This window comes from Vombatus ursinus, unplaced genomic scaffold (genome assembly GCF_900497805.2).
Source record: "Vombatus ursinus unplaced genomic scaffold, bare-nosed wombat genome assembly UNPS02014832.1, whole genome shotgun sequence".
NCBI classification, from domain to species: domain Eukaryota; kingdom Metazoa; phylum Chordata; class Mammalia; order Diprotodontia; family Vombatidae; genus Vombatus; species Vombatus ursinus.
Genome location: NW_020954610.1, coordinates 43,104,668 through 43,120,953, shown reverse-complemented (window position 1 = coordinate 43,120,953; position 16,286 = coordinate 43,104,668). Strand labels below are relative to the sequence as shown.

Genomic DNA, 16,286 nt, shown 5'->3' with positions numbered 1-16,286 from the left:
CCTCTAGGAAAATCACACTCAAAGAACTCAGAAAGTGGGTGATAGGGGCATATAAGGAAAAAAAGGCTGAATCTACCAAAGATCTTAGGAGGAAGAAAATTCAGTTAAAGACCTTGAGCATAAGCAAATAAACCAACAGGCAAATATTAATAAGAGAAGGGAATATGGTCTCCAGATCAGCTAAAAGAATTCAGAATCTATGAATAAATATTGAAAGACAAAGGAAAATAAATCAACAACTGATGAGGCAAAGGACCCTGCAGATTCTCAAGAGACCATAGAACAATAGCAGAGTATTCTTGAACGATTTCAAAGAGAAATAAATATTGTGAAAGCAAAATTCATGGCCTGAACAGCAGAAATAATTGGAAGAATAGAAAAACTTGAATCCACAGAGGCCAGTCACCAAAGAAACAAAAGAGAGAAGAATTGATTAGGAAGGCAAATACACAGAAGTGAAGGATAATCTGGAAGAAGAGAAGCAAAAAGTAATAATGTTAACAGAAACTATGATCTCCCTATAAGCACAACATATTGATCTCAAAGACCTGATGTGTAGAAAAAATTTAAAAGTTCTAATTCTCTCAGAAGAATGTAAGAGGTTAAAAAAAAAACCATGAATACCATAATGCAAGAAATAACATGAGAAAATTGCCCAGAACTTCTGAACAAAGTATCAATCAAAAGACTCTATAGATAACCTCCAGGGAAAAAAAAATCTAGTAACTACTGATACACATGTCTTTTTTTTTCATCTCCATACAATTATGAGAATAATCTACACATATATCAAGGGCATATATGATGACAAATGAAAGGGAAAAAAGCCTTTTGCAAATGATGCTATGGCAGACTACAACTCTATGCTCTTCAATCATGAAACTGAACTAAACGGTACACGAAGTAAAAGATCCCACTGTACTTATTGTTCTGTTACAAAAAGAGCATTTGATTCAAAAAAAGGGGGGAAAATCAACCAACAACCTTAAAGCCTCTCTTCCAATAAAGTATCTCTTATCCACACATCAGCAGGATTCCTGGATTCCTGGAAAAGGGGGGTTAGTAATACCAGGTAAGGCATAGGGCAAGGAGATGTATGCTTGTTAAAAAAAAAAAAAAAAAGGTGTTTGCTGCCATCACGGCACCTGTATATAGCAGAGTCCCTGTAGATAGTAGAGTCCTCTGGATGCTACATTTTCAGGTAACACTATGCCAACTGCACCAAACCCCAAAATGCTGCAGGGTCTTCTAAATGATATCCATATTCATTCAAAACAGTTTGGCTTAACCAACCACATGGGAAAAACCAAGTGAATGAAGAATTCCGGTGCCTCGTGGTAAGTGCTTAATAAATAACTGTTGATTGATGCCTTGTTGCCCAGACTATGACACACAATTGAATGGCCAACCCATAGATTTGGTCCATGAGCATACATTTATCCTGGAAAGAAACTGCACATGGATAACAAGCTAGGCCCAGAAGTGAAAAATTGCCTCTGTGAAAGTGAACACAGCTTTTAAAGACCTGCTACCTTCTCTCTATCATAAAGGCCAACCTTTCTAACAACAATTTAATTATATTAGCTGGCTGAAACTCATAGAGTACAACAGTCTATAAAGAATTAAAGTTGAGGGTGACCCAGAAGTCAATGGAGAGGAACATCAATCGAATTATGATAAGCAGCTTAAAGAATATCATCAGAGAGATATATATGACCTTAAAAGATGGTGGGCCAGTTACACAGTGAGAACAAGGTAAGCAAGCAACATATAGTCTATGTGATCCTCTGGTAACCACACAATGTCAAGAGATCAAGAGGAAGGCTCCCAGAACACTGGGTAGAAACTCTGTGAATAATTTCCAGAATTTATGGAAAAGACTCACACAGACAGTGCACAGACAGATTGTGATCTGTATCACTGAAATTATTATCTACATCAGTGAAGCCAAATTATTGAAGTTTATTACGTCAGATTAACTTTAAATACAATCAGTCTTTCTGTTGTAGACTTCATAGGTGATGTTCCACTGCTATCAATAATGCATATTAGAACATTGTTGACAAGAGAGCATTGGAGAATTGCTAGCAAATATGTTCCATTTTATATCAATTTGCTGTCTTCCAGCTTAGCCTAATAATAATCTTGGAATAACTGGCTCGGTTGCCTCTCATATCTAGCTCTCTTCAGGATCACTTTCTCTTCTAACGATTTTCAATATTTTGTGAGACAGTACTTCCACTACCTCCTTCGTAATGTTTTGCAGTCAGTCAATAACTATTTATCAAGTGCCTACTATGTGACAGGCACTGTGCTAAGCTCTGGGAATACAAAGAAAGGTAAAAAAAACAACAAAAAACCAAAACAAAACAAAAAAAAATCCCTGCTCTTAAAGAATTCACAGTCAAATGGGGAAGACAACATTCAAACAACTATGTAAAAACAAGATATATATGTATATGTATATATGTGTGTGTGTGTGTATAAATATATAAGAAGTTGGAGATAATATTCTAAACAACTGTTACCCTTGATAACAATGGCTCTTTACTTGGCCAGGAGATTGAATGTTTCTAAGCTATTGATTTCTTGATTATTTTAATCTCTTCCTTGTGGCAACTAGTTTATATATCAGCTAAATTTCTCTAAGAAGCAATCATAATAATAAACAATATAATTAATTTATTTTAATTAAATTATATATTTTAATAACAATAATCAAATTTCTCTCCCTCCTACCCCCATCTATGAAAAAAAGAAAAAGAAAATCCTTGTAAAAAATAGGCATAGTCAAGCAAAACACATTCTTGTATCAGCCATGTCCAAAAAATAAATATCTCATTCAACATCCTGAGTTCATCATTTGTCAGGAGATAGGTACCAAGCTTCATCATCAGTTCTCTGGAAGCATGCTTGGTAATTGAATTGGTAAGAGTTCTTAAGTCTTCCCAAGTTTTTTTTTTTTTCCTACAGTGTTGTTATTGTATAAATTGTTCTCCTTCTTCTGCTCACTTCATTCTGCATCAGTTCATACAAGTCTTCCCAGATTTCTCTGAAGTCATCCATTTGCCATTTCTTATGGCATTCCATTACATTTATTTGCCTTAATTTGTTCAGGGCTTTCCTCGATTGATGTATATGCCTTTAGTTTCCAGTTCCTTGTTACTACAAAAAAAGCTGTGGAACATATGGCTCCCTTTCCTGTTTTTATTTTTATTTTTTGTCTCTTATTAGTATTTCCAGTTCAAAGCAATAACAACAATTTAATAACTTTTGGAGAATCATTTCACATTGCTTTCTAAAATTCACACCCATCCAAAGTATATTAATGTGTCTTTTTTGCTCAGTATCTCCAACACTTGTTGTTTGTTCTTTTTGTTTGTTTGTTTTTTCCAATCTGATAGATATAAGGTACATCAACTTCAATTGATTTAGTTTTAATTTCTGTAATTACTAGTGATTTGGAGAATTTTTCATATGGCTATTTGGTTGGCATTCTTTCCTTTAAAAACTGCAAGTTCAATATCCTTCAGTCATTTATCAGTTACAGAATGGCTCTTATTCTTATCAGTTTGAATCAGTTGTTATAAATTTTGGAGATGTGCCCTCTTTCAGAAAAAAAAAAAACTTGCTGCAAAGGCTTTTCTCCAGTTACCTGCTTCCCTTCTAATTTTAGCTGCATTAGTTTTGTTTGTGCAAAAAATAATTCTTAATTTTGTAGAATCTAAATTTGTAGAATCAATATGTCTTTGCTTTTTATTCATTTCCCATTCTTCAAGTTGAAAGTTTGTTTAGATAGGACTGAGCTGCTGCAATTGCATACAGTGTATTTTCATCCTTATCCTTTCTTCTAATTTGATCTTGAATTTGACCATTGCTTTAACCAATGATCTAACTGTACAGAAAGAAAATACCGAAATGACTTTCAAGTTGATAACCAAACTGTTAACGTGTAGTCAATTTCATTTTTGCATGTGATATTATTCAGTGATCATCAAGCTAATTGCTTTTTTTATTCTATTCTTGAAAAAATTCAAGATATATATAAATATATACATATATGTATAATGCACACAGACACATATATGTATATATGGAAAGCCTCTGAATAATCTAATAGACTTTTACCTCCTCTGTTTCTTAATCTCTTTAGCATCTTCTCCTATGGCCATCTTCATATTTAAGTCACCAAATTCCTAAGTATTTACTGATTTGTTTCAGAGGGTACTGTCAAGTTCTGGGTAGAATCTCTCTTCTTCATCTTTGCAACAGATGTTAGTCAAACCCCACAGTTATCTCCATGGCGGTCGTTCTGCTTATTGGGGGTACTGTATAAGGCAAAATGACTGAGAATGTGACAGACTCTACCAACTGCCTAATTCACTTCTCCATGGAGAACGTGAGAGCCATCCTTCCATTTAGATGCAACTTCTGGTTTCGTTGATAGTAAGTTCGTCAATGTGGATGAATTGTAGTCCCTCTAGTAGTAGCAACAGGATTACAGGGTCATAGATTTAGTGCTGCAAGGTGTCTGAGAGGCCATCGCATCCAGCCCCTTATTTTACAGATAAGGAAACTGTACCACAGACTAGTTAAGTGACTTGCCTAGGATCACACAGCTAGTGAGTAAATGAGATGAAGTTCAAACCCTGGGCTTCCTGACCTCCCATCCAATACTGAGGCCTCTATTCCAAGCTATAGTTATACTCATATCTGTGGATGGGCAAAATCCATATAATTCTAAAGTCCTTTCCCCCTTCTAAGCACTTGAACAGTGTCACTGCAGAAAAGGATTTCACAAGACTGAGCACCAGGGCCACAGCACTAATCACCTTGTAGCCAACCTTCTGGTTACAACCCACTCTGTACTTAGTTAAACCAGTCCCAGAACAGCAAGAACACTCTGTCACTGGGACCATACCAGCTGGGTGGATCTTGCCAAGGCTATGCTTCCTTGGCACAGCCTCCAGAAGCCAGGGTGACCTACATGCTAAGACGAGGCATCTGAACAGGGCCTCTGTGAGAGAGTAACAATAATAAAACATTACACAGCACTTTGCAAAATGCTTTCTTCACAACCCTATGAGTTACTCAATACCAGAATTATTGTGCCTATTTCTTATAGATGAGGAAACTGAGGTTCAGAAATGTGAATTAGAGTCACACAGAAAGTCAGTGTAGGAACCACAAAGATTCAAAGATTCAAAGATTCAAACCCAGGTAGGGCGATTCCTAGTCCTGTGCTCTTTCTATTATGCAATGCCCTGAAAAATTACCCTCTTTGAAAAGGGGCTTGGTATTTTTTTTTCTGTTGTTAATAGAAGTCTTCATTTTAAGTAATGCTCCTCTCCAGACAATTTCATCTTGCCATCAGTGGGATACAGCAGGTAGTCTGATAAAGAGATTCCAGATTCTAAACTTCCTGAAACAACAACAAGGATGTAATACTGCATAACTGCAGGAGACTCATTTAGCCTCCTCAGGAGTACAGAAAATTGAAACAGAATTAGGTCAGTCAGGTTTTTCATACAGATTGAACAGTAAATCAAGAGAGGTTACTGCTCTGGCAAGAAAGGGAGTTCCATTAAAGGCAACAGATATTTGTTCAGGTCCAGAGGAGAAGTTTATGATTCCTGTAGGAAAGTTATTTGTACAGAAAATGACACTGGTACATTCTGTTCCTTCAAGTAGCAAGCAGTCTAACACTTCGGGTGGGGGGTGGGGACCTCAACATGATATTTTGGGCAACTCTGCCTACAATGGGACTGCTTGGTAATTTCTGAGAAGGCATTTTAGTATATCAATAGAAACAGTATGTGACAAAAAAAAATCAAAAGAAATCTTATTTTTTTCTCCCTCATAAACCAGAATGCTCTTGTACTTATATCAAATCCTGAGAGGATGTAAAATAAGACCGAGTATGTCAACGATCGCATTCTGAAATAAATCCTTATGGGAACAAGCAATTTATAATCTATCTATACCATGATCTGTGGAATGACAGTTTGAATACTAATTTAGTAAAAAAAAAATCAATCAATGTTAGGTAAGTAAGTAGAGGAAACAATTTTCAGTCATGTATGCAAAAGCTTCACTTTTAATGGGATGCCTCCAAAGAAGAACAAATATGAGTAATACATCCAGTTGTATCATAAAAAGGTGAGAGAAAAGAATGAAAATTTACAGGAATCCTCCAGGCTCTGGGACAGTACAGTTGGAGGGAATCTGAGTAATCGCTTGTATGGAATAGCAGTTTGAAGAGACATAATAGTGAGCACTGCCTGAGTTCAACCAGCAGAATTCCCTCAGTTGTCCTATTGTGTTGTATAACACCCAAGCATGGAACCATTGGCCAGTTTCTATACAGAGAACCTTCATTCCTATAAAAGAGACTGCCTTTTGTTGGCTCACGGAAGCTTCTCCTACCCAGAGCAAGCTCATGATTCTGTGACTTTCCCATACAGACAACCCACTCTGAAAGAATTTTACTGGGGCTTCCCCCTGGTATTAGACGCATAAGCTCTCCCCATTCATCCCTTTCTGTCACCTTGATAAAATTATTTTTGCTCCTATGTATCTTTGTAGCTTTCATTGTCTAACTGTTCCTATTATCCTCAAATTTGGACTTTCTCTGATCCAACAGACAGCAGGAAATATTTATATAACCTGCTTTCTTTAAACAACTGGGGAACATAGCAAGTTAATCAAAAAAGAAAATATTCTTACTTTTTCTTTTACTTACTGTAGACAAAATAATACTCCTAAAAGTAAAGACATGATCATTTTAAAAGAATTTTCTGACATGATTTTTGCCCAAAGTAAATGTATCCAATTGCAAAAGAGGGATCACTTAAACTCTGCTCAAAGTCTTTCAGTGAGGAGCCTCTTTGCATCTACTGGAGAAAATGCTAAAGGCAATGAACTCATTCAATCAAAAGAGGACCAAGAAGAAAAGAGTTCTTAGCTGCCTTTCTCAAATGCTTGGGGACTTAATCTAATCTTTTTATAACAATACATTTAACTAATCTCTACCACTGAGCAATTTATCTTCATTTAAGCAGAAACTGGCTATTGCATCACAACCAAAGAAGATAAAAGATTCTCCCTATAATGTTGCCAAAGCAAACCAATCCTCCTGCCATAGATGATAACCACCACACTTGTGCCAAAGGACCATCACACTGTGTGGAAAGGCTAACTGCTTAGATTAATGACTTCAAAAGCAAAGCAGCTTTATAAAAAGGGAGACATTTGTTGAGTAATAAAAGAATAAAGAAGAACCATTTCACACAATCCTCAGAGCTCATAATTTAAAAGACACTGACAGCTACAATTTCTTATTAATGCAGGATTGGAAGGGGAAAAAAAGCTTTTTACACATTAAACTAGCTTTAAATTATACCATGTAAGGCTGTACATTATGCATCTGGGGCCATTTGTTAAGATCAACATAGCACTTTACTCTCAAAACGGTGTTAAAAGTGAGTTCCTTGTAAGCATGGTACCCATTAAAGTTCTGGCACCATCTCAAGCCTCAAAAGAAACCTAATAATATGCACCTGGGCAGATTATACAACATTTCCCAAAAGACAAAAACTAGGGAAGGAAAAAAACCAAACGTGATAAAGTGAAGAGTTTATAATAATAAACTTTACTATATAATAGTAAATAATATATAATAACAAAAATTTAAATAGCAAAAATATACAAATAGTAAAGCAATGAAATACAAATTAATGTAATTATATATAACTTAACCATGTAATAATATATAATATTGCAAATTTTTATTATAAATTAATAAAATATATTTAATAAGTACGCCACAGTAAATTACACATAATAAATACTAAGGTAAATTTATATACAATAATAAAATTCTTGTCACCATGCAATATCTATCAGTCTACAACTTGATGGTAAATATGACTTCATGGGTATGAAGACTGAATGGAATGTGACCCATGGCAGGAATATATCAAAGTAATCATATACCTTAGTTTAAAAGTACAGATAAAAGGTCTGATGAAGTTGTAGTAGATATCAAAAAAATACACTCCGTGAGAATTCATGAACTAATTGTAGGGGAGGGGATAGTGGAGTATCTTTGGGTGATGATCAAAGAAGGCAGGAATGGAAGCAATGTTGTGGGGGTAGCACACCAGGCCACAAAGAGCTCACAAGGCTGGCGTAGAGGCAGGATATGATGGGGCGGGGTGCTCTAACTTTGAGGACACCAGAAGTTCTCTCTGTGCTAAAAGTCAATAATTTCAGAAATTCTTTACTTGGCTCACTGATAATTTCACCTTTCAGGAAGCAGAAGAAATGAGGGAACTGCTCTCCTGAACCTGACTCTGCTCAAGAAAAGCAATTAGCAGCGAAAGGTGAAATAAATGAAAGGAGCTTTAGAAAGAAGTGAATACACTGTCATAGAGCATATAACAGACATAGAGGAGAATGTAAGGCACAGTTGGCCTCATGATCTAGACTTCTGGAGAACAGAATAGATAGAGTTCGGAGAAAAGACAGAATCTTACGACCTAACATTCTACAAAGGAAATTGACTCAAGAGGGATGGGAGGAACTCCAGAATGAAATTCTGATGACACAAACACAAATGATTCCAATGAAGAAGAAAAGGAATAGCTGTCTGAAAAGATGAACGTGGCTCCTCAGGAAACTCGTCAACAAGCTAGAATCTTCAAAAGATATAAGTAGAAGATGGAAGCCTGCTCAGATGACTGAGGATGAATACAAAAGTGGCATGCCTCTGTAAGAGAAATGTCAGGAGGATTAAAGCTGAGAATGTTAAGGCTTTTGATAAATGCTAAAGATAACCCCCAAAAAAGTCTTTTTAGCTGTAATGAAGGCAAAAGGAAGATGGAGGACTGGATTAGACAGCAGTTTGAGGTAGATGGGACACTTGGGGATAAGTGGAAAGAAGAACTATTTAATTCCTACTTTGCTTCTGTTGGGTCTTCCAAGACCACAAGTACTTAGAGGAAATTAAAAAACTAAAGATGAAGAGATGGTGGCAAGGAAGTTCCAAGACACCCAAAGGGAGTTCAAATCGGCACGCCTGGACAAATGGGTACATCCCCAAGGTACTGAAAGGACTTAAAAAATTACAACGGCGGAACTGCTGCCAGTGATCTTCAAAAAGTCATGGAAAATGAGAGCGCTAATGCAGGACTAGAGACAGGCAAACATGCTGATTTCAAAAAAAAAAAAGTTAATAGATATTTCAAAGCGCAGTCTAGTGACTTGACTACAGGGCGCTAACTGACTTAAAGAATATTGTAAAAATGACGATCAGGCCATGTGTAAACGTAAGTTATGACTATTATCCATTTCCACCTGCACCAGTGGTCTCTCAAACATTTTTAGTAACATTCGGTCTCTTTTCACTTCCTTCCTTGGTCACCATAAAAGAAAAGCAAAGAGATAGTAACTAACAGCTGCATTTCTGGAAACATGCAAGTGCTCTAAGAGTAAATAAAAGGAGGCAGCATGACGCAGCGTCAGTTTGGAGCCAAGGGAACTGGACTCAAATAAGTCCTTTCCTAGTAGCTAGCCATAGGCCTGGGGAAAGCACTTCAGCTCTAAACCTCAGTTTCTTGCCTGTAGAAAGGGGGACTTGCAAGGTATCAGATGAGATAATGGCCCCAAAGCACTTGGTGAACCTAAAGTACTATGAAAAATGTGAGTTATTTATATTGTTATCATTCTTCATTTAAACCCATCATTTTAATTTCTTACCTGTATTCTCTCTCCTGTAGTATTTCCACAGGATCCAGCCCCTGTGGTTTCTGAATGGGGCTAATCCGATTCTGTTTTTGCTGTAGCTGAACCACGGGTGAAGGTTGCCCAGGGGCTGGCTGGGGCACAGAAGGTCCCGGCAGGGCCGCAGCCGGCTGAGCAGCTGGAGGGGCTGGTGAAGGCCTTCCACTTGGAGGTGGGACTGCAAGCTTTTGTGGGGTACTTGGAACATTCATATCTGGTGCTTGGCCTACAAAATTTAAAAGCTTCATAAATAATAATGATCAGAGGCTTAACTTTAGCCCATACAAATAATAACAGCAACAACTGACCTCCTTGTGTATTTAAGTAGGAAGGGCAACCATCTTAAATACCTAAAACAAACAAGGTCTGACCTCTGTCCCTATAGAGAAATAACAGTTCACCAATGAGCCCTACAGAAAGTGAACCAAAAATTACTGTGACGTAACAAACTGACTTGGATTTTTAGATTTGATGTGTTTAGACAGTAGGTTCTCAAAAGGAATTACAGTCGCACCTAAGGCTCTTGAAAATAGTACAGCAGCCATTACATCAGATGTGGAGGCTACCCTCCTATCTGCAGAATTCAGTACTAACTTGCAAGAATCATGTTAACAGAGTTTTGATTCTTTGTATACAGAATTACAAATACTATTAGGTTATGTATTTTTAAAGTAAAACCAACTCATTCATCTTTATTGGCTCTCTACGACACAACTCAACATTTAAAGGTAAATATATGCTGGGCTTTTAAAAATATATGTATAATCTTAACACTGCCATAAAAAATGTCCAGAAATATTGTATAATATTTTTTTAAATCCAGTAAGATTCCTCTTTCTAAAAAATTATCAAGCATTAAGATATGCTATTCTTTTTTTTCTTTTTCTTTTTAGGCAATTGGGGTTAAGTGACTGGCCCAGGGTCACACAACTAGTAAGTGCCAAGTGTTTGGCTGAGGCTGGATTTGAACTCAGGTCCTCCTGACTTCAGGCTGGTGCTCTACCCACTGTACCACCTAGCTGCCCCTGCAAGCATTAAGATATAAAAGAAAGATTTTCCTCTCAGGTTATCAACATAAAAATGTATGCACATAGGCAAACATTCTGAGGTTCTACATTTAATGAATTAAACTTCTTTAGTTCAATGTAGAAAATATTGTGCAACAAGTATTACATGTTGCACATATTTTCAGACTTTTTCAATGTATTTGCTATACTAATTTTTTCTTTTTTAAATCTTGTCTTTAGAAAATCCTACTTGTTATATGGCATCCCTCTCTGGGAGGTAGATGGGGGATGTTGGGAAAACTATTTTGATATAAAAAAGGCATCAATAATAACTTATTTTTTAAAAAAGAAACAAATGTGTAAAAGTAAAATGGGAATAAATCCTAACTACTAAACAAAGGTCAAAGGAAGGACTTTTCCCCCCATCTACTAGTTATCTTCAGTGCATTTTATCTATTTTTAAATTCTGAAAATTTTAAGAGAGCCTATCATAAATAAATAAAATAATTCAAAGGTGGAAATTCACATTTTGATCACTACTACATTTCATTCTCTAAGTTCTTCATAGCCCTCTTGAGCAAGGCCAGTCAGGAAATTTCTTCAATGATAAAAGGAACTGATCTTTTAGAATCCAAAGAAGAGAATGATGAAGGATGATGTAGTGATTAAGTATAATAATTTAATACCTATTATTTTTTAAAACTGTGTATTTATTCAATCTCCATGGAAAACCATTTTGGAAACGGACTTAAATTAATACCAAAGTTAAAAGTTATAGGAGGAATTCTGACAAAAGGGTTGTTACAAACTAGAACAGAGTACCAAAAGAAAATAGAACACTTTCTTAACTACATATCTGTCTGCCTAGAGAAAGCCAAGAAAATATGAGGTGAAGATAATATGATGGCACAGGTATGACTAGGTTACCGCTTTAAGTTATTTCTTAGTTCTTTGTTTCTTACGTTCTCCCCAAAAATCTATAGCACTAAGAAATGTATTGACAATTACAACATTATTAGAAAGAGATTTTGAGGTAAGCTTTTTTTTTCCTGAAAGTAAGCTTTTATAAGACACACACACACACACACACATACACACAGACACACACACACACACACACACGCACACACCTTTCTGTAATACTCCATATTTATGGATTCTTTCATCCATGTATAACAAAGCAGTATAAAAAGATTAAAAGTATAAAAGGGCTGTTAGGCACTGAAATGGAGAAGGTTTGAGAGTCTTCTTCCCTGGAGGACTTTAAAATAGGACAGATTTTCATCTATATGGCATGGTTTAGGTGTGACCCAGTCCAAAAGGAAGGGAGATGTGCACCACATGATTTTTAAAGTGCTTTCTAAACCTGTGATCCCATGAATCCTTACAACATTCCCAAGAAGCAAGTGGCACTCATTATGTTTTAAAAGCTCATTAGAGAAAACTATATTTTTGATATACCTAAAGTGCCTGATGTGTAGGCATGATAAATAACATTTTTTAAAGAATCAGATTTCTAACTCAAAATCTTGTGGAAGTGAATGTTGAAAACTAAAAATAATAAATTAATTAAAATTTTTTTAAAAAAGAAAGAAAGCACAAAAAAATTGGGGGAGGGATGAGATGGGGAGAAAATTTGAAACTCAAAATCTTGTGGAAGTGAATTTGAAAACTAAAAGTAATAAATTAATTTAAAAAATTTTAAAAAGAAAGAAAACCCAACAAAATGGGGGGAGGGATGAGATGGGGAGAAAATTTGGAATTCAAAATCTTGTGGAAGTGAATGTTGAAAACTAAAACTAATAAATTAATTAAAACTTTTTTTTAAAAAAAGAAAGAAAACCAAGAATCAGATTTCTGAAAGTTGTTATGATAATTGGCTTAAACTATAACTCCCAAAATATTTTCTCCTCTAAAACTGGGATGCATATCACAAATAAAATAGACATGAAACTGTTAAAAAATATTATATTATACATATTAGTTACTACATGTGATTGTGTTCACCTGTTTACGGCTTCTTCTTGTTAATAGTGATGCCAGTAAAAAATATAAATAAATGCAGCATGCTGTAATAGTTCTTTTAGGTGTATTCACTTCTCTGATTTTAAGAATTATATTAATTCTAGGAATTGTAACCTAGAATTAATCTATAGTCCCCACAAATAAAACCAATGCAGTTAAAATTAGAAGGGAAACAGTTAACTGGTTAAAAAAAAAAAACAACACTACTTTGCAGCAAGTTTTTCTGATAAAAGTCTCATTTCTAAGATGTATAGGAATTGATTCAAACTTTTAAGAATAAAAGCCATTCCACAACTGATAAATCATCAAGAGATATGAACATGGGATTTCCAAAGGAAGAAAGCCAACTTAGCAATAGCCATATGAAAAAATGCTCCAAATCACTAAAAAATTAGAGAAATAAAATTTAAAGCAACTCTGAGACTCCATGTAATATCCATCAGAATTAGCAAAGATGACAAAAAAGGCAAATGAAAAAGTGACTGAGGGAAAACAGATACACTGATGCTCTCTTGGTAAAGCTTAAAAGGCAATGTGACACTAGGTCCCAGAATGGACTCAGTGAAATCATTTCTAGGCCTAAACCCCAAAGAGATGAAAGGAAAAGGGGTAAATCCTAAATACACCAAAAATTTTTACAACTGCTCTTTTTGTAGTGATAAAAAGGCCAAGGTCTCCCACTGCATCCAGGGCCATTGCTAGTCATCTTGACCTCTCTCTTGCCACTGAACTCAGAATGACTCTGGAGGAGAGAGTGAGGCTGGTGACTTTGCACTGCCCTGCCTCACTAAAATCCAATTCACTTGCAAGTCAAGATATCACCCTCCTGATGTCATTGGTCCTCTTTGAGAATGAAGGATGAGCAACAACAGTGACAAAGAACTGGAAACTAAGAGGGTGACCATCAGTGGAGGAATGAGTAAACAAATATGGTAGATGTTTGTGATGGAATAATATGGCGCCATTAAAAATGACAAAGGGATGGTTTCAAAGAAATTTGGGACAACTTGGAGGAACTTATGCAGAATTAAGTAAGAAGAACCAGTGGAACAATGTGTACAATAACATTATAAAGAAAACAATTTTAAACACTTAACAACTCTGATCAATGCAGTGACTAATGAGGAAGCAGGCTACTCACCTCCTGACAGAGAGGTGATGCACTCAAGGCACAGAATGAAACATACATTTTTGGAAATTACCAATGCTAGAATTTGTTTTGTCTTATTGTGCACCTTTCTTGAAAGGTTTTCTTTATTCTTGTTTTGCAATGGGGAGGGGTAAGAGGAAGAGAAAATAAATGTTCATTAATTGAAAAAATAAAATAAATCTGTAGTCTTTTGTTTGGGAATCTATTTCTTTTCCTTTGTTGACCTTAATATCCATCTAGTATGGATGGCTAGTTTTCCAAGCCAGCTGGCTGCCATACAAAAATCCTTACCCTGCTGACTCACTCTTATGGCAAAGAGTTGAGAAATCTGAAACAAGGAATTCTGTACCCTGACATTCCTCGATTAAAACTAAAGAAGATTAACAGAATCTCAATGCGAAGGTATGTCAGAAGCCACTAACTGGATCCATGCCAGAAGAAGTAAGCCTTCTCTAATTCATCCAACAAGTGGCCTTGCAACAAAGGCGAACCTCCTTCTGAGACATCTATTCTACTTCTGGATAGCTCTAATTTTTACAAAGTTTTTCCCTACATCAAACCTAAATTGATTTCTCTATAATGTATAATCCATTGCTCATAGTTCTGCCCTGGGACCAAAGAGAATAAGACCAATTCTTCTACTAGATAGAAATTTCAAATTCTTGAAGATAGCTATCACTTCAAAGCACTGCCTGGGGAATCAAAGGTCTTGGGTTCAAAACATGTCTCTATCGCTTATTATCTGTGCGACCTTGAGTCACAACCTCTCTGGGCCTCAGTATTCTCATCTATATAATTAGGAGGCAGGACTAGATGGTCTCTAAAGTTCATATAGTTCTGTATCAAAGTTTCTTAACCTGGGATGTGTGAAGTCATTTTTAAAAGTATTTTGATACTATATTTCAATAAAATTGATTCTCTTTGTCATCTTATGTATTTTATTTTCTGTATGTAAAAGCATTATTCTGAGAAGGGAACCATAAGCTTCACCAGACTGCCAAAGGGGTCATGCTACAAAAGAAGAACCCCTTCTCGTGATCTATGATTCCATGTTCCCCTTCTTAAGTCTTTTATTCTCTAGGCTAAACATTCCTATTCCTTTAACCATTTTTCACAAACCCAATGGCCCTTCCATTGGACACTCTCTACTTTATCAATGTCCTTCATAAAATATCCACCCAGAGCTGAACCCAGCACTCCCCATCTGATCTGCAAAGGCATCTTCTCTCTAGTCCCAGATGCTATACCTCTTTTAACACAATCTAATTTAATAATCTAAAACATTAGTTTCTTTGGTTGTCACATAACACTGTTGACTCATATTGAGCATGTCGTCTCCTAAAAGCCCCAGATCATTTTTAGACTTCCAGCTTTCCCATGATGTATTTGTGGAGTTCATTGTTTTTTGGGGAACTCAAGTGGACAATCATTATTCCCACTAAATTTCTTATCTAATTCATCCCATAGTTCTAGCCCATCAAAAGTTTTGGGGGCCCTGACTATTACCCAATGTGTTAGCTATCCCTCCAAGACTTAAGTCATCTTAAAATTTGATAAGTATGCCACATATATCCTCATTTACAAATCATTTACAAAAATGTTAAACAGCCCAGGGTCAATCATTGCTCTCTGGGGCACTCCACTAGAGATCTCCTTCCAAACTGACATTGAATCATTAATGAATATTCTTTTGTCAATATACCTAACCATGTGCATGCCTCTTCATTTCATCTCGAATACACTAACACACGAGACTTTGTCAAATGCTTTGCTGAGATCTACGTAATTTCCATTTACAATGCTCCTCTGTTCTACCAATCTATAAGCCATCCCCCCAAAAGAGAATTAAGATTAATGTGGCATTATCTATTCTTGCCAGAGTCATATGATCAAAGCTTCCCTTTCTAGAAGGTCACTAACCATCTTTTTAATAATATGTCCTGGAACTTTGCCAAGAATTTAAGTCAAGCTCAGTGGATTATAGTTTCTAGATTTTATTCTCTTCTGTTTTTAGAAACTGTAATACTGACTTTTCTACAATCCTGTGATACCTCTCCTATTTTCCTATTTTTTTTTTTTTAGGCAATTGGGGTTAAGTGACTTGCCCAGAGTCATACAGCCAGTAAGTGTCAAGTGTTTGGTCTGAGGCTGGATTTGAACTCAGGTCCTCCTGACTTCAGGGCCAGTGCTCTATCCACTGTGCCACCTAGCTGCCCCCTATTTTTTTTAATGACCTTTCAAAGATCAAGAGCAAAGCTGTAATCACATCTGTCAACTCTTTTCAAGAAGCAGTATAGTGTTATAGAGTGCTGGGTTCATAT

General features: G+C 36.0%; 1 protein-coding gene across 5 annotated transcripts in view; it reads right to left on the bottom strand.

Moving 5' to 3' along the window:
* SMARCA2 (SWI/SNF related, matrix associated, actin dependent regulator of chromatin, subfamily a, member 2) overlaps window positions 1-16,286 on the bottom strand; it is a 216,091-nt gene that overhangs the window by 170,974 nt on the left and 28,831 nt on the right. For all 5 annotated transcript variants that reach the window (XM_027839554.1, XM_027839553.1, XM_027839555.1 and 2 more), the window contains one exon: window positions 9,760-10,009. In XM_027839554.1, the coding sequence (XP_027695355.1) occupies window positions 9,760-10,009 (250 nt within the window). The remainder of the gene's footprint in view (window positions 1-9,759; window positions 10,010-16,286) is intronic.